At 49.7% G+C, this 23578-nt stretch overlaps 1 protein-coding gene across 6 annotated transcripts in view; it reads left to right on the top strand.

The window, feature by feature from the left end:
- AHNAK (AHNAK nucleoprotein) overlaps nt 1–23578 on the top strand; it is an 89935-nt gene that overhangs the window by 8419 nt on the left and 57938 nt on the right. For 4 of the 6 annotated variants that reach the window (XR_012509566.1, XR_012509565.1, XM_074371889.1 and 1 more), the window contains exons 2-4: nt 1943–2046; nt 2912–3068; nt 3412–3599. Coding sequence is in view for 4 of the 6 variants with exons in the window: in XM_074371889.1 (XP_074227990.1) it covers nt 2912–3068; nt 3412–3599 (345 nt within the window). In the remaining 2 variants the exon portion in view is untranslated. Of the gene's footprint in view, nt 1–1942; nt 2047–2911; nt 3069–3411; nt 3600–4522; nt 22689–23578 lie in introns of those variants that run through there. The other 2 variants (XM_074371887.1, XM_074371888.1) reach the window with 2 other exon arrangements.

Here is a 23578-nt window from a genome sequence, read left to right on the forward strand (position 1 = left end):
GCTCTGTCGATCGGGTTTTAGGCGTGACCCTTGGTGTGTCTGGAGTTGTTGTGGCCACAGTGACTCACTGGGGAAGGAGAGAGGGTGGGGCTGAGATGTGGGCGAGGATGAGCTGGCTGGCTCTCTCCCCCCTTGCCGGCTGCTGGCTCATTGCACCAGGATGCTGGGCTGAGAAAAGGGGCCCTGCTCAAGGAGGAAGAAGGGGTGCCAGGGCCATCGGTGGCTTTGGAGATCTGAGAAGCCCTCGGGTGGGAACCTTTTCCTTCCCTGCCCTGCCTGGCTCCTTGTCTGCAGGGCTGGCTTCTCTGTGCTGGATGCTAGGGAAAGGGTCATCCTGACTTCTGGTAGGAAGGGAGGTGATTGTCACACCTGTGCCACAGGCCACTTGCCCACCAATGGCTCTGCCCACCTCCCAGCCGACACCTGTGCACGCGTGAGTTCGGGTGGTTGGGGAACTGGGGCGGTCTGTGGCCATTTTCACCCGTGTTGTGAGCTGCCTGACAGCGGAAGTGCTGAGTGCCTATGAATTTCCGTGAGTCCCGTCCTCAGAGGCAAACTTAGCACTTTTAAAGCCCCTTTTAGATTTCATTTCCCCACCTCTCGAAGGCTTCCAGCCTTCTGGAACATTCTAAGGCTATATTGGTCATGCCCAGAGCACCTTTTTCATAATTTATATCCAGAACAGGATTTAAAAGGAGTTTTTAATTTTTATTTTATTTTCATTTTCAGTTTTATTATGTGAAATTGATATAATTTGACTTCACATATACAATATATTGCATGTAAATACATATATATAATATACTGCACATATTTTTAAAATTTATATATAGGTACTCTTCATTGTTTCTAAGAACAGTTTAGAGCTTTAGCTTTATAAACTTACATAGTTATCAAAGGAATAAAGCCAACCACAAAATAAGAATCAACAGAATGCAGTAATTCAATCACAATAAAAGGAGTCTTTTAAATCTGCCTACCCGGCACGTGGTGTGCACTCAGTAGGTGTTTAGAGGGGAGTGCAGGTAGGTAACCAGCGAATGCAGGGTATGATTCAGTGCTGGGCTGAGCTGTGTCCGTCCCTGTACAATGTTAGCCAGACAGGAGGTGATCAGCATGCATGTATTTATTGACTGGTTGACTAATTTCTGGATGTAAACAGCTTTAGGGTGGAGCTTTGGGCGAGGCTGTCGGTGCTTTAGAGCCTCCCTGGCACAGCTGCACGGGCATGCTTCTGGGTGATGCTGCCACCATTTTGTGTGGGTGGCCGCGGGCAGGAGTCCTGCCTTGTGTCTTCCTGGGGTGCCTCTGTAGCTGACAGCTCGTCCTGCGGCTGGAGGAGGTCTTTGCCCTTAAGTGCTCACACCTAGGGGGGCCTGGCTCAGGGCCCAGCAGGGCAGCCAGGTGGGCCCTGACTCCACGCGTCCCTGAAGCAGTGCAGCTGTACTCCTGCCTCTAGGGCTCCGGCCAGTGCAGGGAGGCTGGGGGCTTCTTTTCTTCATTTGCAATATGGGGGCCGTAACAGCTCCCTGCTGAGGCTGTCACAAAGAACCTAATGAGAACATGGATGTTGTAAGGCTCCCGTGCGCCAGAGGGTCCCACGCATGCTTTCTTTCTCTTCCCTTCAGTCCTCATGGAAATCCTTTATCATCTCCATTTTCACAGATGAGGAAATGGGGGTTCAGAGTAGTTTAGTGCCTTGTCCGGAATCACACAGCTGGGAGGATGCAGAGCCACCGTTTGAAACTGAGTCTGGCTTCCTCTAAACCTGTGACCACAGACTGGAGAGTCATGTGTGAGGAGAGCTGATGACAGTAGTGGGGGTTGGGGTTTGGGTGTGGCCTGAAGGACAGAACATCCAGCCATCTCTTGTGTGGCAGCCAGTCAGGGTTTGGAGCAAGCGGACTGTTGAGTGGGAGCCTGATCGTGAACTTTTCCCTAGGCTGTGTGACGGAGATTCCCGAGAGAGAGAGACACTGAGGAGAGGAGAGGAAGGAGGGGCGGGCTCCTGGCAAGGCATCTGCTCCTGAACCAAGTCCTGTGAAGGTCAGTAGGAGGAGGGAGGGTGATGAGAGAGGTGGTGATGGGATAGGGCGGGTAGAGACTGCGTGTGGCCCTGAGGGGAGGGCTGAGGGGATGGTTACCTCCAAGGCTGATTATTTATTTATTTATAAACTTTTTTTTAATTGAGTTATAGTCATTTTACAATTTTGTGTCAAATTCCAGTGTAGAGCACAATTTTTCAGTTATACATGAACATACATATATTCATTGTCACTTTTCTTTTCACTGTGAGCTACCACAAGATCTTATATATATTTCCCTGTGCTATACAGTATAATCTTGTTTATCTATTCTATGTATGCCTGTCAATATCTACAAATTTTGAACTCCCAGTCTTTCCCTTACCACCCCCCAAACGTTTGGCAACCACAAGTTTATGTTCTATATCTATGAGTCTGTTTCTGTTTTGTATTTATGTTCTTCTTTTTTTTTTTGTTTGTTTGTTTCCACATATGAACGATCTCATATGGTATTTTTCTTTCTCTTTCTGGCTTACTTCACGTAGAATGACATTCTCCAGGAGCATCCATGTTGCTGCAAATGGCGTTATGTTGTCGGTTTTTATGGCTGAATGGTATTCCATTGTATAAATATACCACATCTTCTTTATCCAGTCATTTGTTGATGGACATTTAGGCTGTTTCCATGTCTCCTCCGAGGCCAGCTGCATCATCCGCTGTCCACTTTCCGTCTTCTCCATCTTGGGAGCATGCCCACAGCAGAAGCAGGCACCTTGGAGACATGCCCACTTTCAGGGAGTTCCTAGCACCGAAGATCCCTGGCTTTCTTGTCCCCTCGTGCCCTTGCGTCCCCACTGCTCTGAGCTCCATTCTCTTATCTCATCCAGATGGAAAAGGAGGAGGAGTCGACCCGGGAGCTGTTGCTGCCCAACTGGCAGGGCAGCGGCTCCCATGGGCTGACCATTGCCCAGAGGGATGACGGCGTCTTTGTGCAGGAGGTGATGCAGAACTCCCCTGCGGCCCGCACTGGGGTGGTCAAAGAGGGTGAGTCACCTCGGGGTGCGGGCCGGTGCTGGGTCGGGTGGGTGAGGTTGGGGAGGGCAGAGGGCAGCATAAGTGGGCTGTGGAGGGCCCGGTCACAGTGGCATCGGGATGTTCGGTACCCTAGCCCTCCCACCCCTGCTGGCTCCTTGTAGTATCCTCCACCGCCAATGAGCTCTGCCACTTTAGGCAAATTAGTTGGCCTCTCTGAGCCTCAGTTTCCTCCTCTCTACAATGGGTGTTATCCCACCTGCAAGTCAGTTCGAGGGCCCAGCACACAGTGGTTGTGTATTGTTTTCCTGAGATCTTGGGTGGTCTTACCTGCTTCTTGCTCCTCTCTGCTCAGGGGACCAGATTGTGGGTGCCACCATCTACTTTGACAACCTGCAGTCGGGCGAGGTGGCCCAGCTGCTGAACACCATGGGGCACCACACGGTGGGCCTGAAGCTGCACCGCAAGGGGGACCGTTCCCCCGAGCCCGGCCAGACCTGGACCCATGAAGTCTTCAGCTCCCACAGCTCCGAAGTGGTTCTGGTGAGTGCCTGGCCGGCTGGCCGCGCCCGGAGCTCCCCTGGCCACGCCGACGGGCCGGCCCCGCTTCCTGAGCCTCTGTCTGCCTGCTGGACCTGTCTTGTCCTCTGCTCCTGCTCTCAGCCTCTGTGCTCTCTGCTGAGCCAGCCTGCTTCTCCTCTTCATGGGTGGCTGATGCTGCCCCTTCAGAAGCTTCCATTGGTCTCTTCAGAGGGTCCCAGCACTGGGACCCACTCTTGTGGCCTGGTCCTTGATGTCGGGAGGGAGGCAGCCAGCTTTGCCAGGATCTTTGAAATGATTTCACAGTGCCCAGCTCTGCCTCACAGACACCGCTTTCCTCCTTCCAGAGGCCTGGACTCACCTGTGAGTCAGAGGCTGGGCAGCAGGGGCCCTGAGGGGCGTTTCTCTGCTCCTTCTGCTGGCGTTTATTTAGCAAATAATGAGTCTTCAAAGTGGAAGTGTGAACCCAAGTACAGCCAGGCTTAACAAATGCTTCCCGAAAGGTCCCTGGGAGGGTTCCCCTCCAGATTAAACAAACAAGCTAGGGAGTTGAGAGCTGAGAGCTGAAGGGTCAAAGTCTGCACAGAGCTGGTCACCTGGAGGAGTCCCTGGGGCTCGATGAGCTGAATCTAAAATTGATTTTAAATCCTTCTCCCAGACCACATGGTCCAGGAGTCTCACCGCAGCCCCTTCCTGTACCTTTCGCTGACCGGAGTTTCCCCAAATGATTTCTGTATTCCTCCTGTGATAGGGCTGTCGCCCCTTTCTTCAGCACCTTGTGCTCTGTCCCGAGAGGCTCTGTGGACCCCCGATAGGGTCCCGGCTTCTTTGGGAAATGGGCAGCCATGTTGTCGGCTGGGCTGTGGCCGGGCGTCTGTAACTCACGCAGACTCTGCTGCAACCTGTCCGGGCGTGTCTTTCTGCAGAGCGGGGATGACGAGGAGTACCAGCGCATCTACACCACGAAGATCAAGCCTCGGCTGAAGTCGGAGGATGGAGTGGAAGGGGGTCCTGGGGAGACCCAGAGCCGCACCATCACGGTGACTAGAAGAGTCACAGCCTACACTGTGGACGTGACAAGCCGTGAAGGCGCCAAGGACATCGACATAAGCAGCCCTGAGTTCAAGATCAAGATTCCGCGGCAGGAACTGACTGAAATCTCCACTGTGGATGTGGAGACCCAGCCTGGGAAGACAGTGATCAGACTGCCCTCGGGCTCGGGGGCAGTGTCTCCAACCACAGGCTCCACTGTGGACATCCGAGCAGGGTCCATTTCTGCTTCAGGACCAGAGCTCCAAGGTGCTGGCCACTCAAAGATCCAGGTCACTGTGCCTGGAATAAAGGTGGGAAGCCCGGGTGTCAGTCTCAGTGCAAAGGGCATGGACTTGGGTAGCAAAGGAGGGGTCCAAGTTCCAGGAGTGGATGTGTCGTCTTCTTTTGGGGGTGGGGCAGTAGAGGGGCAGGGCCTATCTCTTGAGGGTGGCAATAATGGGACAATTAAAATTCCCACCATGAAAGTGCCCAAATTTGGTGTCTCAGGCCAGGCCCCAGAGGCAGGGTTGAGTGTTTCTGTCCCTGAATTCTCTATGGGGCACAAGGGTGGCACGCCAGGCTTGACCATCGGAGGGGATATCCAGACCCCTCAGCTTGAAGTCAGTGCTCCATCTGCCAAGATTGAGGGGCTTGAGGGGAAGCTGAAGGGCCCCCAAATCACTGGGCCATCCCTTGAGGGTGACCTAGGCCTGAAAGGTGCCAAGCCACAGGGGAGTTTAGGGGTGGACATCTCCGTGCCCAAAATCGAGGGCAGCATTACTGGCCCCAGTGTGGAAGTTCAAGCCCCTGATGTTGATATTCATGGGCTTGGGGGAAAACTGAATGTGCCCAAGATGAAGGCCCCCAAATTCTCTGTATCAGGTTCTAAGGGAGAGGGAGCCGGCATTGATGTGACCCTGCCCACCGGGGAAGTGACTCTTCCTGGGGTCTCTGGGGACATGGGCCTGCCTGAGGTTGCTACTGGCGGGCTGGAAGGGAAGGTGAAGAGTCCTAAAGTCAAGACTCCTGAAATGATTATTCAGAAACCTAAAATCTCCATGCAGGATGTGGATCTGAGCCTTGGAGCCCCTAAACTGAAAGGAGACATTAAGGTTTCTGCCCCTGTTGTGCAGGGTGATATTAAAGGCCCTCAAGTGTCTGTTAAAGGCTCCAAGGTAGACATAGAGACACCTGGCCTAGAGGGGACTGTGACCGGCCCCAAGCTTAGTGGTCCTTCTGGGAAAGCAGGAACCTGCAGGATCTCTATGGCAGATGTAGACTTAAATGTGGCTGCACCAAAAGTGAAAGGGGGTGTAGGTGTCATGCCTCCAAAAGTAGAGGGGACAGTCAGTGTCCCTGAAGTTGATGTCAAAGGCCCCAAAGTGGATGTCAGTGTCCCAGATGTGGACGTTCATGGCCCAGATTGGAACCTGAAAATGCCCAAGATGAAAATGCCCAAGTTCAGCACCCCTGGAGTCAAAGGGGAAGGGCCAGGTGTAGATGTGAGTCTCCCCAAAGGAGAGATCAGTATTTCAGGGCCCAAAGTCAATGTGGAAGCTCCAGATGTCAACATAGGGGGCCTGGCAGGCAACCTTAAAGGCCCTGATGTTAAGCTGCCTGAAATGAGTGTCAAGACACCAAAGATCTCCATGCCTGATGTAGATCTGCATGTGAAAGGCCCAAAGGCAAAAGGAGAGTATGATGTAACAGCACCAAAACTTGAAGGAGAGCTGAAAGGCCCCAAAGTGGACGTTGCTGTCCCTGATGTGGACATTCATGGCCCAGACTGGCACCTGAAGATGCCCAAGATGAAAATGCCCAAGTTCAGTGTGCCAGGGTTCAAAGCGGAGGGCCCTGAAGTGGATGTGAACCTGCCCAAGCCTGATGTGGACATTTCTGGGCCCAAGGTAGATGTCAATGCTCCAGATGTGAGTATTGAAGGACCAGAGGGGAAATTGAAAGGACCCAAGTTTAAGTTGCCTGAGATGAATATCAAAGCCCCAAAGATCTCCATGCCAGATGTGGACTTACATTTGAAAAGTGCAAAAGGAGAATATGATGTCACAGTGCCAAAGGTTGAAGGTGAGATCAAAGTTCCTGATGTTGAGCTTAAAAGTGCTAAAGTGGACATTGATGCTCCAGATGTGGACGTTCATGGCCCTGACTGGCACCTGAAGATGCCCCAAATGAAAATGCCCAAGTTCAGCATGCCTGGCTTCAAAGGAGAGGGCCAAGAAGTGGATGTGAACCTGCCCAAGGCTGACGTTGACATTGCTGGACCCAAGGTGGACATTGAAGTTCCAGATGTGAATATTGAAGGTCCAGATGCAAAACTGAAGGGCCCCAAGTTCAAGATGCCTGAGATGAATATCAAGGCCCCAAAGATCTCCATGCCTGATGTGGATTTGCATGTGAAAGGTCCCAAGGTAAAGGGAGAATATGATGTTACAGTGCCAAAAGTGGAAGGGGACCTGAAGGGGCCAAAAGTAGACGTCACTGCCCCAGATGTTGAAGTTCATGGTCCTGATTGGAACCTAAAGATGCCCAAGATGAAAATGCCCAAATTTACCATGCCTAGCCTTAAAGGAGAGGGCCCTGAACTGGATGTGAATCTGCCCAAGGCTGATGTTGACATTTCTGCACCCAAGGTAGATATTAGTGCTCCAGATCTGAGCCTTGAAGGACCAGAAGGGAAGCTGAGAGGTCCCAAGTTTAAGATGCCGGAGATGCACTTCAAAGCTCCTAAGATGTCCCTGCCAGATGTTGACATGGATCTTAAAGGACCCAAAATGAAAGGGAATCTAGATGTGTCCACAAAAATAGAAGGTGAGATGAAAGCTCCAGATGTGGACATCAAAGGGCCCAAAGTAGACATTAAAGCACCAGATGTGGAAGTTCAAGGTGCAGACTGGAGCTTGAAGATGCCCAAGATGAAAATGCCCAAGTTCAGCATGCCCAGCTTCAAAGGCGAGGGCCCTGAAGTGGATGTGAACCTGCCCAAGACTGAAATCGATGTCTCAGGACCCAAAGTTGACATTGAAGCCCCAGATGTAACCCTTGAAGGTCCAGTAGGGAAGCTGAAGGGCCCCAAGTTTAAGATGCCTGAGATGCAATTCAAGGCCCCCAAGATCTCTATGCCTGACGTGGACTTAAACTTGAAAGGCCCCAAAGTCAAAGGGGATGTGGATGTGTCTGTGCCCAAGATAGAAGGTGAAATGAAAGTGCCAGATGTGGACATCAAAGGGCCCAAAGTGGACGTGGATGTTCCAGATGTGGATGTTCATGGCCCAGACTGGCACCTGAAGATGCCCAAGATGAAAATGCCCAAGTTCAGTGTGCCTGGCTTCAAAGGAGAGGCCCCAGAAGTGGATGTGAACCTGCCTAAAGCTGATGTTGACATCTCAGCACCCAACGTTGACATAGAAGCCCCAGATGTCAGCATTGAGGGTCCAGAAGGGAAGCTGAAGGGCCCCAAGTTTAAGATGCCTGAGATGCACTTCAAGGCCCCCAAGATCTCCATGCCTGACGTGGACTTAAACTTGAAAGGCCCCAAAGTCAAAGGGGATGTGGATGTGTCTGTGCCCAAGATAGAAGGTGAAATGAAAGTGCCAGATGTGGACATCAAAGGGCCCAAAGTGGACGTGGATGTTCCAGATGTGGATGTTCATGGCCCAGACTGGCACCTGAAGATGCCCAAGATGAAAATGCCCAAGTTCAGCATGCCTGGCTTCAAATCAGAAGGTCCTGAAGTGGATGTGAACCTGCCTAAAGCTGATGTTGACATCTCAGCACCCAAAGTTGACATAGAAGCCCCAGATGTCAGCATTGAGGGTCCAGAAGGGAAGCTGAAGGGCCCCAAGTTTAAGATGCCTGAGATGCAATTCAAGGCCCCCAAGATCTCTATGCCTGACGTGGACTTAAACTTGAAAGGCCCCAAAGTCAAAGGGGATGTGGATGTGTCTGTGCCCAAGATAGAAGGTGAAATGAAAGTGCCAGATGTGGACATCAAAGGGCCCAAAGTGGATGTGGATATTCCAGATGTGGATGTTCATGGCCCAGACTGGCACCTGAAGATGCCCAAGATGAAAATGCCCAAGTTCAGTGTGCCTGGCTTCAAATCAGAGGGCCCTGAAGTGGATGTGAACCTGCCTAAAGCTGACATTGACATTTCTGGACCCAAAGTTGACATTGAAGCCCCAGATGTGAGCCTTGAAGGTCCAGAAGGGAAGCTCAAGGGTCCTAAGTTTAAGATGCCTGAGATGCACTTTAAGACTCCTAAGATCTCCATGCCTGACATTGATTTAAACCTCAAGGGCCCCAAGGTGAAAGGTGATGTGGATGTTTCTCTGCCCAAAGTTGAAGGGGATCTGAAAGCACCAGAGGCTGACATCAAAGGTCCCAAAGTGGACATTGATGCTCCAGATGTGGACGTTCATGGCCCAGACTGGCACCTGAAGATGCCCAAGATAAAAATGCCCAAGTTTAGCATGCCTGGCTTCAAAGGAGAGGCCCCAGAAGTGGATGTGAATTTGTCCAAAGCCGACATTGATGTCTCAGGTCCCAAGGTGGACATTGAAGTTCCAGATGTGAATATTGAAGGTCCAGATGCAAAACTGAAAGGTCCTAAATTTAAATTGCCAGAAATGAATATAAAGCCTCAGAAGATATCCATGCCAGATGTTGGCTTGCATTTGAAAGGCCCTAAAGTAAAAGGAGATTATGATATTACAGTTCCAAAAGTAGAAGGAGAGATAAAAGCTCCTGATGTGGACGTCAAGGGTCCAAAAGTGGACATTAATGCACCAGATATGGGAGTTCATGGTCCAGACTGGCATCTGAAGATGCCCAAGGTGAAAATGCCCAAGTTCAGCATGCCTGGCTTCAAAGGAGAGGGCCCAGAAGTGGATGTGAACCTGCCCAAGGCTGACATCGATGTCTCAGGACCCAAGGTAGATGTTGAAGTTCCAGATGTGAATATCGAAGGTCCAGAAGGGAAACTAAAAGGCCCTAAGTTCAAGATGCCAAGCATGAATATACAGACACACAAAATCTCTATGCCTGATGTTGGACTTAATCTGAAAGCCCCTAAACTGAAAACTGATGTAGATGTTGCTCTTCCCAAAGTCGAAGGAGACTTGAAAGGTCCTGGAATTGATGTAAAAGCCCCTAAAATGGATGTGGATGTTGGCGACATTGATATTGAATGTCCAGAAGGAAAGATGAAAGGCCCCAAGTTTAAGATGCCTGAGATGCACTTCAAGGCCCCCAAGATCTCCATGCCTGATGTGGACTTAAACTTGAAAGGCCCCAAAGTCAAAGGGGATGTGGATGTGTCTGTGCCCAAGATAGAAGGTGAAATGAAAGTGCCAGATGTGGACATCAAAGGGCCCAAAGTGGACGTGGATGTCCCAGATGTGGACGTTCATGGCCCAGACTGGCACCTGAAGATGCCCAAGGTGAAAATGCCCAAGTTCAGCATGCCTGGCTTCAAAGGAGAAGGCCCAGAAGTGGATGTGAACATACCAAAGGCTGACATTAATGTTTCTGGCCCCAAAGTGGACATTGATGCTCCTGATTTGGATATTGAGGGACCAGAAGGAAAATTAAAAGGCTCTAAATTTAAGATGCCTAAATTCAATATCAAAGCTCCCAAGATATCCATGCCAGATGTGGATTTGAATTTGAAGGGACCCAAACTGAAAGGAGAGGTAGATGCTTCTGTGCCAGAACTAGAAGGTGATCTCAGAGGACCGCAAGTTGATATCAAAGGTCCTGGTGTGGACCTGGAGGTGCCTGATGTCGACCTGGAATGTCCTGATGCAAAGTTGAAAGGTCCGAAGTTTAAGATGCCTGAGATGCACTTCAAGGCTCCCAAGATCTCCATGCCTGATGTGGACTTAAACTTGAAAGGCCCCAAAGTCAAAGGGGATGTGGATGTGTCTGTGCCAAAATTGGAGGGAGATTTGAAAGGCCCCAGTGTGGATGTGGAGGTGCCTGATGTTGATCTGGAGTGTCCTGATGCAAAGTTGAAAGGCCCTAAGTTTAAGATGCCTGAGATGCACTTTAAGACCCCTAAGATCTCTATGCCTGACGTGGACTTTAACTTGAAAGGCCCCAAAGTCAAAGGGGATGTGGATGTGTCTGTGCCCAAGATAGAAGGTGAAATGAAAGTGCCAGATGTGGACATCAAGGGGCCCAAAGTGGACATTGATGTTCCAGATGTGGATGTTCATGGCCCAGACTGGCACCTGAAGATGCCCAAGATGAAAATGCCCAAGTTCAGTGTGCCTGGCTTCAAAGCAGAGGGTCCCGAAGTGGATGTGAACCTGCCTAAAGCTGATGTTGACATCTCAGCACCCAAAGTTGACATAGAAGCCCCAGATGTGAGCCTTGAAGGTCCAGAAGGGAAGTTGAAGGGCCCCAAGTTTAAGATGCCGGAGATGCACTTCAAGGCCCCCAAGATCTCCATGCCTGACGTGGACTTAAACTTGAAAGGCCCCAAAGTCAAAGGGGATGTGGATGTGTCTGTGCCCAAGATAGAAGGTGAAATGAAAGTGCCAGATGTGGACATCAAAGGGCCCAAAGTGGACGTGGATGTTCCAGATGTGGATGTTCATGGCCCAGACTGGCACCTGAAGATGCCCAAGGTGAAAATGCCCAAGTTCAGCATGCCTGGCTTCAAATCAGAGGGCCCCGAAGTGGATGTGAACCTGCCCAAAGCCAACATTGATGTGTCAGGACCCAAGTTGGACATTGAAGCTCCAGATGTTAACATTGAGGGTCCAGAAGGAAAACTGAAAGGCCCCAAGTTCAAGATGCCTGAGATGCATTTTCATGCCCCCAAGATCTCCATGCCTGATGTTGATTTCAACTTAAAGGGGCCTAAAATGAAAGGAGACTTTGATGTTTCTGCCCCAAAGCTAGAGGGAGAGTTAAAGGGTCCAGGCTTAGATGTCAAGGGCCCCAAATTGGATGTTGACATGCCAGATGTAGCTGTGGAAGGCCCTGATGGCAAATGGAAAGGTCCTAAATTTAAGATGCCAGATATGCATTTTAAAACTCCTAAAATCTCCATGCCGGACATTGATCTACACTTAAAAAGCCCCAAGATAAAGGGAGAAGTGGATGCAGATGTTCCCAAATTGGAAGGTGACCTCAGAGGTGGTATCGGTGGGCCAGATATTGACATTGAAGGACCAGAAGGCAAACTGAAAGGCCCGAAGTTTAAGATGCCTGACATGCATTTCAAGGCCCCAGATATTTCTATGCCTGATGTGGACCTAAATCTGAAAGGACCAAAAATCAAGGGGGATGTAGATGTGTCTGTGCCTGAGGTAGAAGGTAAAATTAAAGTACCAGATGTTGACATCAAGGGCCCCAAAGTAGACATAAATGCTCCTGATGTTCATGGCCCAGACTGGCACCTGAAGATGCCCAAGATGAAAATGCCCAAATTCAGCATGCCTGGTTTCAAAGCAGAGGGCCCAGAAGTGGATGTGAACCTGCCTAAGGCCGACATCGATGTTTCAGGACCCAAGGTGGACATTGAAGGCCCTGATATTAACATTGAAGGGCCTGAAGGAAAGTTGAAAGGTCCTAAGTTCAAGATGCCAGAGATGAACATCAAAGCCCCCAAGATCTCCATGCCTGACTTTGATTTGCACCTGAAAGGTCCTAAAGTGAAAGGAGATGTGGATGTTTCTCTGCCTAAGGTGGAAGGTGACCTAAAGGGCCCTGATGTTGACATCAAAGGTCCCAAAGTGGACATCGATGCTCCAGATGTGGACGTTCATGGCCCAGACTGGCACCTGAAGATGCCCAAGATAAAAATGCCCAAGATCAGTATGCCTGGCTTCAAAGGAGAAGGCCCAGAAGTGGATGTGAAACTGCCCAAGGCCGACATTGATGTCTCAGGACCCAAAGTGGATATTGAATGTCCTGATGTGAATATTGAAGGACCTGAAGGAAAGTGGAAAAGTCCAAAGTTTAAAATGCCTGAAATGCATTTTAAGACTCCAAAGATATCCATGCCAGATATTGATCTTAATTTAACAGGTCCCAAGATAAAAGGAGATGTGGATGTCACAGGTCCCAAAGTAGAGGGAGATCTTAAAGGACCTGAAGTTGACCTCAAAGGCCCCAAAGTGGACATCGATGTCCCAGATGTGGATGTTCATGGCCCAGACTGGCACCTGAAGATGCCCAAGATGAAAATGCCAAAGTTCAGCATGCCCGGCTTCAAAGGAGAGGGCCCCGAAGTGGATGTGAACCTGCCCAAGGCTGACATTGATGTGTCAGGACCCAAAGTGGACATTGAAGCCCCAGATGTGAGCATTGAAGGACCAGAGGGAAAGTTGAAAGGTCCTAAGTTCAAGATGCCAGAGATGAACATCAGAGCCCCAAAGATCTCCATGCCTGACTTTGATTTACACTTGAAAGGTCCTAAAGTAAAGGGTGATGTGGATGTTTCTCTGCCCAAAGTTGAAGGTGACTTCAAGGGCCCTGAAGTTGACATCAAAGGACCCAAAATGGACATCAGTGTCCCAGATGTAGACGTTCATGGCCCAGACTGGCACCTGAAGATGCCCAAGATGAAAATGCCAAAGTTCAGCATGCCTGGCTTCAAAGGAGAGGGCCCAGAAGTGGATGTCAATCTGCCCAAGGCTGACATTGATGTCTCAGGACCCAAGGTGAACATTGAAGGCCCTGATATTAACATTGAAGGGCCCGAGGGAAAGTTGAAAGGTCCTAAGTTCAAGATGCCAGAGATGAACATCAAAGCCCCCAAGATCTCCATGCCTGACATTGATCTTAATCTGAAGGGCCCCAAACTGAAGGGTGATGTGGATGTGTCTTTACCAAAAGTGGAAGGTGAGCTTCAAGTTCCTGAAGTTGATATTAAAGGCCCCAAAGTGGACATTGATGTCCCAGATGTGGACGTTCATAGCCCAGACTGGCACCTGAAGATGCCCAAGGTGAAAATGCCCAAGTTCAGCATGCCTGGCTTTAAAGGAGAAGGCCCAGAAGTGGATGTAAACCTGCCCAAGGCCGACATTGACGTCTCAGGACCCAAGGTGGACATTGATGTTCCAGATGTGAATATTGAAGGTCCTGATGCGAAACTGAAGGGCCCTAAGTTCAAGATGCCAGAGGTGAATATCAAAGCTCCTAAGATATCAATGCCAGATTTGGACCTTAATCTTAAAGGCCCTAAAATGAAGGGAGAGGGGGATGTTTCACTTCCAAATGTAGAAGGTGATTTGAAAGGGCCTACTCTTGACATTAAGGGCCCGAAGATGGATGTAGATGCACCAGATATTGACATTCATGGCCCAGAAGGCAAATTAAAAGGTCCAAAACTGAAGATGCCTGACATGCATGTAAACATGCCCAAGATCTCCATGCCAGAAATTGACCTGAATTTGAAAGGCTCAAAGCTTAAGGGAGATGTTGATGTTTCTGGGCCCAAATTAGAAGGTGACATTAAAGCTCCCAAGTTGGATGTAAAGGGCCCAGAATTGGACGTTTCTGGTCCTAAGCTCAATATTGAAGGCAAGTCAAAGAAATCTCGTTTTAAGCTTCCCAAGTTTAATTTTTCAGGCTCTAAAGTTCAGACACCTGAGGTAGATGTCAAAGTCAAAAAGCCAGATATTGATATAACAGGTCCAAAAATTGATATTAATGCTCCTGATGCTGAGGTCCAAGGAAAAGTGAAAGGACCCAAATTCAAAATGCCTTTCCTGAGTATTTCATCTCCTAAAGTGTCTATGCCTGATGTGGAGTTAAATCTGAAAGGTCCTAAAGTCAAAGGAGACTTAGATGTTGCAGGTCCTAATTTAGAAGGTGACTTTAAAGGACCCAAAGTGGATATCAAGGCACCAGAAGTGCATCTCGATGCACCTGATGTGGATGTTCATGGTCCAGACTGGAATTTGAAAATGCCCAAGATGAAAATGCCCAAGTTCAGTGTGCCTGGCTTAAAAGCAGAAGGGCCAGATATGGCTGTGGATCTACCGAAAGGAGATATCAATGTAGAGGGTCCCAGAATGGACATTGAGGGTCCAGAATTCAACGTGGAAGGAGGCCTAAAAGGTCCCAAACTTAAGATGCCTGACATGAATATCAAAGCTCCCAAGATCTCCATGCCTGACATTGATTTAAACCTCAAGGGCCCCAAGGTAAAAGGTGATGTGGATGTTTCTCTGCCCAAAGTTGAAGGGGATCTGAAAGCACCAGCGGTTGATATCAAAGGCCCCAAAGTGGACATTGATGTCCCTGATGTGGACATTCATGGCCCAGACTGGCACCTGAAGATGCCCAAGGTAAAAATGCCCAAGATCAGCATGCCTGGCTTCAAAGGAGAAGGCCCAGAAGTGGATGTGAACCTGCCCAAGGCTGACATTGACATTTCTGGCCCCAAGGTGGACATTGATACCCCAGATGTGAATATTGAAGGTCCAGATGCCAAACTGAAGGGCCCCAAGTTTAAGATGCCAGAGATGAATATCAAAGCTCCCAAAATCTCCATGCCTGACCTTGACTTTAACCTGAAGGGCCCCAGACTGAAGGGTGATGTGGATGTGTCTTTGCCAAAAGTGGAAGGTGACCTCAAGGGCCCTGAAGTTGACATCAAAGGCCCGAAAGTGGACATTGAAACTCCTGATATTAACATTGAAGGCCCAGAGGGGAAATTGAAGGGGCCCAAATTCAAGATGCCAGAGATGCACCTAAAGGCTCCCAAGATCTCCATGCCTGACATTGATTTAAACCTGAAGGGGCCTAAGGTGAAGGGTGATATAGATGTTTCCCTTCCCAAGATGGAAGGAGATCTGAAAGGCCCTGAAATTGACATCAAAGGTCCCAAAGTGGACATCGATGCTCCAGATGTGGATGTTCATGGTCCAGACTGGCACCTGAAGATGCCCAAGATGAAAATGCCCAAGATCAGTATGCCTGGCTTCAAAGGAGAAAGCCCAGAAGTGGATGTGAACCTGCCTAAGGCCGACATCGATGTTTCAGGACCCAAGGTGGACATTGAAGGCCCCGATGTTAACATTGAAGGGCCTGAAGGAAAGTTGAAAGGTCCTAAGTTCAAGATGCCAGAGATGAACATCAAAGCCCCCAAGATCTCCATGCCTGACTTTGATTTGCACCTGAAAGGTCCTAAAGTGAAAGGAGATGTGGATGTTTCTCTGCCTAAGGTGGAAGGTGACCTAAAGGGCCCTGATGTTGACATCAAAGGTCCCAAAGTGGACATCGATGCTCCAGATGTGGACGTTCATGGCCCAGACTGGCACCTGAAGATGCCCAAGATAAAAATGCCCAAGATCAGTATGCCTGGCTTCAAAGGAGAAGGCCCAGAAGTGGATGTGAAACTGCCCAAGGCCGACATTGATGTTTCAGGACCCAAGGTGGACATTGATGTTCCAGATGTGAATATTGAGGGTCCAGATGCAAAACTGAAGGGCCCCAAGTTCAAGATGCCAGAGATGAACATCAAAGCCCCCAAGATCTCCATGCCTGACTTTGATTTACACCTGAAAGGTCCTAAAGTGAAAGGAGATGTGGATGTTTCTCTGCCTAAGGTGGAAGGTGACTTAAAGGGCCCTGAAGTGGACATCAAGGGCCCCAAAGTGGATGTGGATGTCCCAGATGTGGATGTTCATGGCCCAGACTGGCACCTGAAGATGCCCAAGATAAAAATGCCCAAGATCAGCATGCCTGGCTTCAAAGGAGAAGGCCCAGAAGTGGATGTGAAACTGCCCAAGGCCGACATTGATGTCTCAGGACCCAAGGTGGACATAGACACTCCTGACATTGACATTCATGGTCCAGAAGGGAAGCTGAAGGGCCCTAAGTTTAAAATGCCTGACCTGCATCTCAAGGCACCTAAGGTGTCCATGCCTGAAGTTGACCTGAATCTGAAGGGTCCCAAGGTAAAAGGTGATGTCGACATTTCTCTGCCCAAAGTTGAAAGTGACCTCAAGGGCCCTGAAGTAGACATCAAGGGCCCCAAAGTGGATGTGGATGTCCCAGATGTGGACGTTCATGGCCCAGACTGGCACCTGAAGATGCCCAAAGTGAAAATGCCCAAGTTCAGCATGCCTGGCTTCAAAGCAGAGGGCCCAGAAGTGGATGTGAATCTGCCCAAGGCCGACATTGACGTCTCAGGACCCAAGGTGGACACTGATGTTCCAGATGTGAATATTGAAGGTCCAGATGCAAAACTGAAGGGCCCCAAGTTCAAGATGCCAGAGATGAACATCAAAGCTCCTAAGCTCTCCATGCCTGACATTGACTTAAACCTGAAAGGACCCAAAATGAAGGGAGATGTGGATATTTCTCTGCCTAAGGTGGAAGGTGACCTCAAGGGCCCTGAAGTGGACATCAAGGGCCCCAAAGTGGACATCGATGTCCCAGATGTGGATGTTCATGGCCCAGACTGGCACCTGAAGATGCCCAAGATAAAAATGCCTAAGATCAGCATGCCTGGCTTTAAGGGAGAAGGCCCAGAATTGGATGTGAGCCTGCCCAAGGCCGACATCGATGTCTCAGGACCCAAGGTGGACATTGATGTTCCAGATGTGAATATTGAAGGCCCAGATGCAAAACTGAAGGGCCCCAAGTTCAAGATGCCTGAGATGAACATCAAAGCCCCCAAAATCTCTATGCCTGACCTTGACTTTAACCTGAAGGGCCCCAAAATGAAGGGTGATGTTGATATCTCGCTGCCCAAAGTTGAGGGTGATCTCAAGGGCCCTGGAGTGGACATCAAGGGCCCCAAATTGGACATTGACACTCCTGATACCAATATTGAAGGTCCAGAAGGAAAACTGAAGGGGCCTAAATTTAAGATGCCAGAGATGAACATTAAAGCACCTAAGGTCTCCATGCCTGACTTTGACTTAAATCTGAAAGGGCCTAAGGTAAAGGGGGATGTGGACCTTTTGCTGCCTAAGGTAGAAGGTGATCTGAAAGGGCCAGAGCTGGACATTGAAGGTCCTGAAGGGAAACTCAAAGGACCCAAATTTAAGATGCCTGATGTCCATTTCAAAACCCCACAAATCTCCATGAGTGACATAGATTTGAACTTGAAAGGACCTAAGATAAAAGGAGATTTGGACACTTCCATTCCTAAACTGGAAGGAGATCTGAAGGGCCCCAAAATGGATATTAAAGGCCCTAAGCTGGACATAGACACTCCTGATGTTGACATTCATGGTCCAGAAGGGAAGCTGAAGGGCCCTAAGTTTAAAATGCCTGACCTGCATCTCAAGGCACCCAAGATCTCCATGCCTGAAATTGACCTGAATCTGAAGGGTCCCAAAGTAAAAGGCGATGTGGACGTTTCTTTGCCCAAAGTTGAAGGTGACCTCAAGGGCCCTGAAGTGGATGTGGATGTCCCAGATGTGGACGTTCATGGCCCAGACTGGCACCTGAAGATGCCCAAAGTGAAAATGCCCAAGTTCAGCATGCCTGGCTTCAAAGCAGAGGGCCCAGAAGTGGATGTGAACCTGCCCAAGGCCGACATTGACGTCTCAGGACCCAAGGTGGACATTGATGTTCCAGATGTGAATATTGAAGGTCCAGATGCAAAACTGAAGGGCCCCAAGTTCAAGATGCCAGAGATGAACATCAAAGCTCCTAAGCTCTCCATGCCTGACATTGACTTAAACCTGAAAGGACCCAAAGTGAAGGGAGATGTGGATATTTCTCTGCCTAAGGTGGAAGGTGACCTCAAGGGCCCTGAAGTGGACATCAAGGGCCCCAAAGTGGACGTCGATGTCCCAGATGTGGATGTTCATGGCCCAGACTGGCACCTGAAGATGCCCAAGATAAAAATGCCTAAGATCAGCATGCCTGGCTTTAAGGGAGAAGGCCCAGAATTGGATGTGAGCCTGCCCAAGGCCGACATCGATGTCTCAGGACCCAAGGTGGACATTGATGTTCCAGATGCGAATATTGAAGGTCCAGATGCAAAACTGAAGGGCCCCAAGTTCAAGATGCCAGAGATCAATATCAAAGCTCCCAAAATCTCCATGCCCGATGTTGACCTGGATTTGAAAGGATCCACAGGCAAAGGAGATTTTGATGTGTCTGTCCCTAAGATTGAAGGGACTTTCAAAGGCCCAGAGGTAGACCTGAAAGGCCCAAGTCTGGACTGTGAAGGCCCTGATGCCAAACTCAGTGGCCCCCACTTGAAGATGCCATCACTGGATATATCTGCCCCTAAACTAACTGCTCCTGATATTGATTTGCATCTCAAGACACCCAAAATTGGAGTTTCTGGCCCTAAGTTAGAAGGCGGTGAACTGGACCTCAGGGGACCCAAAGTTGATTTAGAAGCTCCAAGCTTAGATGTTCACATGGAGAGTCCAGATATTAACATCGAGGGGCCAGATGTAAAAATTCCCAAGTTTAAGAAACCCAAGTTTGGATTTGGGGCAAAAAGCCCCAAAGCGGACTTTAAGTCACCTTCGCTTGACATGACAGTTCCTGAAGCAGAGCTGAATGTTGAGACTCCTGAAATTGGCGTTGGTGGCAAGGGCAAGAAAAGTAAGTTTAAAATGCCTAAAATTCACATGAGTGGTCCTAAAGTTAAGGCCAAAAAACAGGGATTTGATTTGAATGCTCCTGGAGGTGACATTGATGCCACTGTCAAGTCTGATGTAGATGTCAATGTTGGGGGGCCGGATGCCACATTTAAAGTCGACGTGAAATCTCCCAAGACCAAGAAACCTATGTTTGGGAAAATGTACTTTCCAGATGTAGAATTCGACATTAAATCACCTAAATTTAAAGCTGAGGCTGCTCTCCCTAGCCCCAAAATGGGGGGCGAAATCCAGGCACCTGATCTGGATATTTCTTCCCCCGGGATTAATGTGGAAGGTCCTGACATCAAGCTGAAGGCTCCCAAGTTCAAGGTGCCAGGTATGGATGTCTCAGGGCCAAAAATAGAAGGCGACTTGAAAGGCCCCAGGGTGCAGGCAAACCTGGATGCACCTGACATCAACCTTGAAGGCCCAGATGCTAAAGTCAAGGCACCGTCATTCAGCATTTCTGCCCCTCAAGTCTCTGTCCCCGATGTGAACGTCAGCTTGAAAGGACCAAAGATAAAGGGTGATGTCCCCAGTGTGGGACTGGAAGGACCAGACATAGATCTGCAAGGTCCAGAATCGAAAATTAAGTTCCCCAAGTTTTCGATGCCCAAGATCGGCATTCCTGGTGTGAAAATGGAGGGTGGGGGAGCTGAGATCCAGCTGCCCTCTCTTGAAGGAGGCTTGAGCTCACCGGATGTTAATCTCGAAGGGCCTGATGTGTCTCTGAAGGGGCCAAAAGTAGACTTGCCTTCAGTGAATGTCTCTGTGCCGAAAGTCTCTGGACCGGACCTTGACCTGAACATGAAAGGACCAAGTTTGAAGGGAGACCTGGATGTATCTGCTCCCGGCCTGGATGTGTGTGCCCCCAGGCTTGACCTCAGAGGAGTCGGTGGAAAGGTGAAGGTGGAAGGAGATGGTGTGAAAGTGCCCGGTATTGATGCCACAGCGACGCTTAATGTTGGTGCGCCAGATGTGACCCTGAAGGGACCAGGCCTGCAGGGGGAACTGGCTGTCTCTGGTGACATCAAGTGCCCTAAAGTATCAGTAGGTGCTCCCGATCTAAGCTTGGAGGCACCTGAAGGTGGTATTAAACTTCCCAAGATGAAGCTGCCCCAGTTTGGCATCTCTGCTCCAGGGTCTGACTTGGACATTAATGTCAAAGGGCCACAAGTTGCTGGAGAACTAAAGGGGCCTGGCATGGATGTGAACCTTGGATGCCTGAACCTGAAAGGGCCTCAGATCTCTGGCCCTCAAATCTCAGCACCAGATGTAGACTTGAACTTGGAAGGACCAAAAGTGACAGGGAGCCTTGGGGCCGCTGGTCAGATGAAAGGCCCCACTGTTGGAGGAGGTCTCCTGGGCTTCAGTGTTCAAGGCCTAGAAGGAAACCTCCAGATGCCGGGAATGAAGTCATCTGGATGTGACGTGGAGCTCCCAGGTGCGAACGTGAAACTCCCAAGTGGGCAAATTGCTGGTCCTGAAATCAAAGGTGATCTGAAAGGTTCCGGAATAGGTTTCCATGGGGCCGCTCCCGACATTGGCGTGAAAGGGCCTTCACTTCATGTGGCAACTCCCGAGTCAGATTTTGGTGTCAGCTTGAAGGGCCTGAAAATCAAAGGAGGTGTGGATGTTTCAGGGGGTGTCAGCGCCCCAGATGTCAGCCTGGGCGAAGGGCAGGTGAGCGTCAAAGGCTCCGGGGGTGAGTGGAAAGGACCCCAGGTCTCCTCTGCTCTCAACTTGGATGTACCTAAGTTGGCTGGAGGACTTCATTTCTCAGGACCAAAGGTAGAAGGAGATGTAAAAGGAGGCCAGATTGGACTTCAGGGTCCTGGGCTGAGTGTGTCTGGGCCTCAAGGTCACTTGGAAAGTGGATCTGGAAAAGTAACATTCCCCAAGATGAAGATCCCCAAGTTCACCTTCTCTGGCCGTGAGCTGGTTGGCAGAGAAGTGGGGGTGGATATTAACTTCCCGAAAGCAGAGGCCAGTGTCCAGTCTGGTGCCGGAGAGGGTGAGTGGGAAGAGTCCGACGGAAAACTTAAAAAATCCAAGATCAAAATGCCTAAGTTCAATTTTTCTAAACCTAAAGGGAAAGGTGGTGTCACTGGCTCACCAGAAGCATCAATTTCAGGGTCCAAAGGCGACCTTAAGAGCTCCAAGGCCAGCCTCGGCTCTCTGGAAGGAGAGGCAGAAGTTGAAACATCTTCGCCCAAAGGCAAATTCTCCTTATTCAAAAGCAAGAAGCCACGGCACCGCTCCAGTTCCTTCAGCGACGAGCGGGAGCTCTCTGCACCTGCCACCCCGACAGGGACTTTGGAGTTTGAAGGTGGAGAAGTGTCTCTGGAAGGCGGGAAGGTCAAAGGGAAACACGGGAAGCTGAAATTTGGTACCTTTGGTGGATTAGGGTCAAAGAGCAAAGGTCATTATGAGGTGACTGGGAGCGATGAGGAGGCAGGCAAGTTGCAGGGGAGTGGCGTGTCCTTGGCCTCCAAGAAGTCCCGACTGTCATCTTCCTCTAGTAATGACAGTGGGACTAAGGTTGGCATCCAGCTCCCTGAGGTGGAATTGGCAGTTTCCACAAAGAAAGAGTAGCAGGCCTTTGTGTGTGTACATATCTGTATAAAAAGACATCAGCCTTAGGTGTGTTTGTATATAAACGCCGAAGAGAAACACGCCGACAGCCTCAGCAGTAACGCAAAGATCCGGGCTCTGCCAGTGGCAAGCGCTGAAAAGCCAACCAACCGCCTTTAGACTCCTCCTGGAGCTTTACAGATAGGGAAAGAGTTCAAGTTCTTCGTCCAGCCCATGTGCAAGGTCAACAGTTTTTGCCTTAAGATTTCAGGTTTTTTTTTGTTTTGTTTTGTTTTGTTTTTTTTTGCATTGAATGCTGAGAGCTCCTGTTTACTAAGCAAGCTTTTGTGTTTATTATCCTCATTTTTACCGAACATTGTTAGCGTTTGGGTCATGGAAACCCACTTTTTCATTGTAATAACTTTTGGGGCTTTTGTTAGTAAGGGTGGGGTGGGGTAGAAGGCAGTCCAGGGGGGCCAGACCTCCATTTCTCCTACATTTGGAGCTACTCAAGCAGCAAACACCCAAAGATGGCTGAGAGGGGCCGCTGGGCAAGGGCGTGTGGGTGTCTCTAGGACTCTTTGGCCTTGCTTTTCTCCCCCAGGGGTGGCGGTCCCAACTGATTGGTTGGGTAGTCCTCATGGTGAGAGGGAATTAGGATCTGTTTGCAAATTAGTCAACCCACCAGCTCAACCCCGGGAGGGTCTTCCAATCTGTGTGTTGTAAGAGAAATGTTTTCTTCATGATCGCCGCGTTCCTGATATTAGTTCTGATTTCTTTTAACAAATGTTATCATGATTAAGAAAATTTCCAGCACTTTAATGGCAAATTAATTGAGAATGTAAGAAAATGGATGCTGTCAAGGGCAAATAAAGCTGTTTATTAACCCTGATGCACTGTGCCTTTCCTTTCTCTGCTGGGGGAATGCAGCCTGGGAGGCTGCCCACCCAGGCCTGACAGGTCAGGCTGGGTCCACTCAGTGGTGTTGCTAGTTTCCTTAGTGGGAAATGGGAGGGATTCTTTGCTTCTCGAGTCTCATGGTGAGACTGGTTGCACCGTGGATGAGAAGTCAAGAGAGGCTGGGCGTGCTGGCAGCCCGAGCCCCAGAACCGCCCCCCACCGCCAACTTGGCATCCTCTGATAGCAATACACAATTTAGAAATGGTTCCGGGGGTGGGGGTAATGGCTCAGTGGCGGAGTGCTGACCTAGCATGCACAAGGTCCTGGGTTCTATTCCTAGTACTTCCGTTAAAAAATTAAAGAGAGAAAGACATGGTTCTAAATGAGTAAAAGGACAAGGACACAGATGTGAATGGAGAAAAAAAAAAAGGGCCTATTGGAGTGGGAGAGCGGGGTCTGGCTGTGGTCACAGGGCTGCCAGCTCTTCCCGACTTGGCTGCAGTTGACCTGCCCTTCCAGGCCTCAGTTTCCTCTTTGCAATAAGGGTGCTGATCTCATATTACACGTCTTTATGTTTCCTTCTAGTCCATTTTAGGGCTAAACTTTAAGAAAAATCTCTTCTGACCAAAGTCCCCTTTTGATTTCCAGCTCTGCAGGTTGGGGAGCCTTCTAGAAACTGGCTCCTGATGTTGGTCATTGCTGGGCAGAGGGCAGTGACTTCTTAGACCAAAACGATCAGACCAAGCTCATCCCCCAAGCCCTTTCCCAGAACTGCCCTTTCTGCTGGCGGAGGCAGCCCTCTGGCTCTCCCATAACCCCTCGTGAGACCAGGGGTCACAGCTCCCATCCCCCCTCACCTTCTCCAGTACCAGCTGGCCTGCA

Source organism: Camelus bactrianus, chromosome 10 (assembly GCF_048773025.1).
Source record: "Camelus bactrianus isolate YW-2024 breed Bactrian camel chromosome 10, ASM4877302v1, whole genome shotgun sequence".
NCBI classification, from domain to species: Eukaryota; Metazoa; Chordata; class Mammalia; order Artiodactyla; family Camelidae; genus Camelus; species Camelus bactrianus.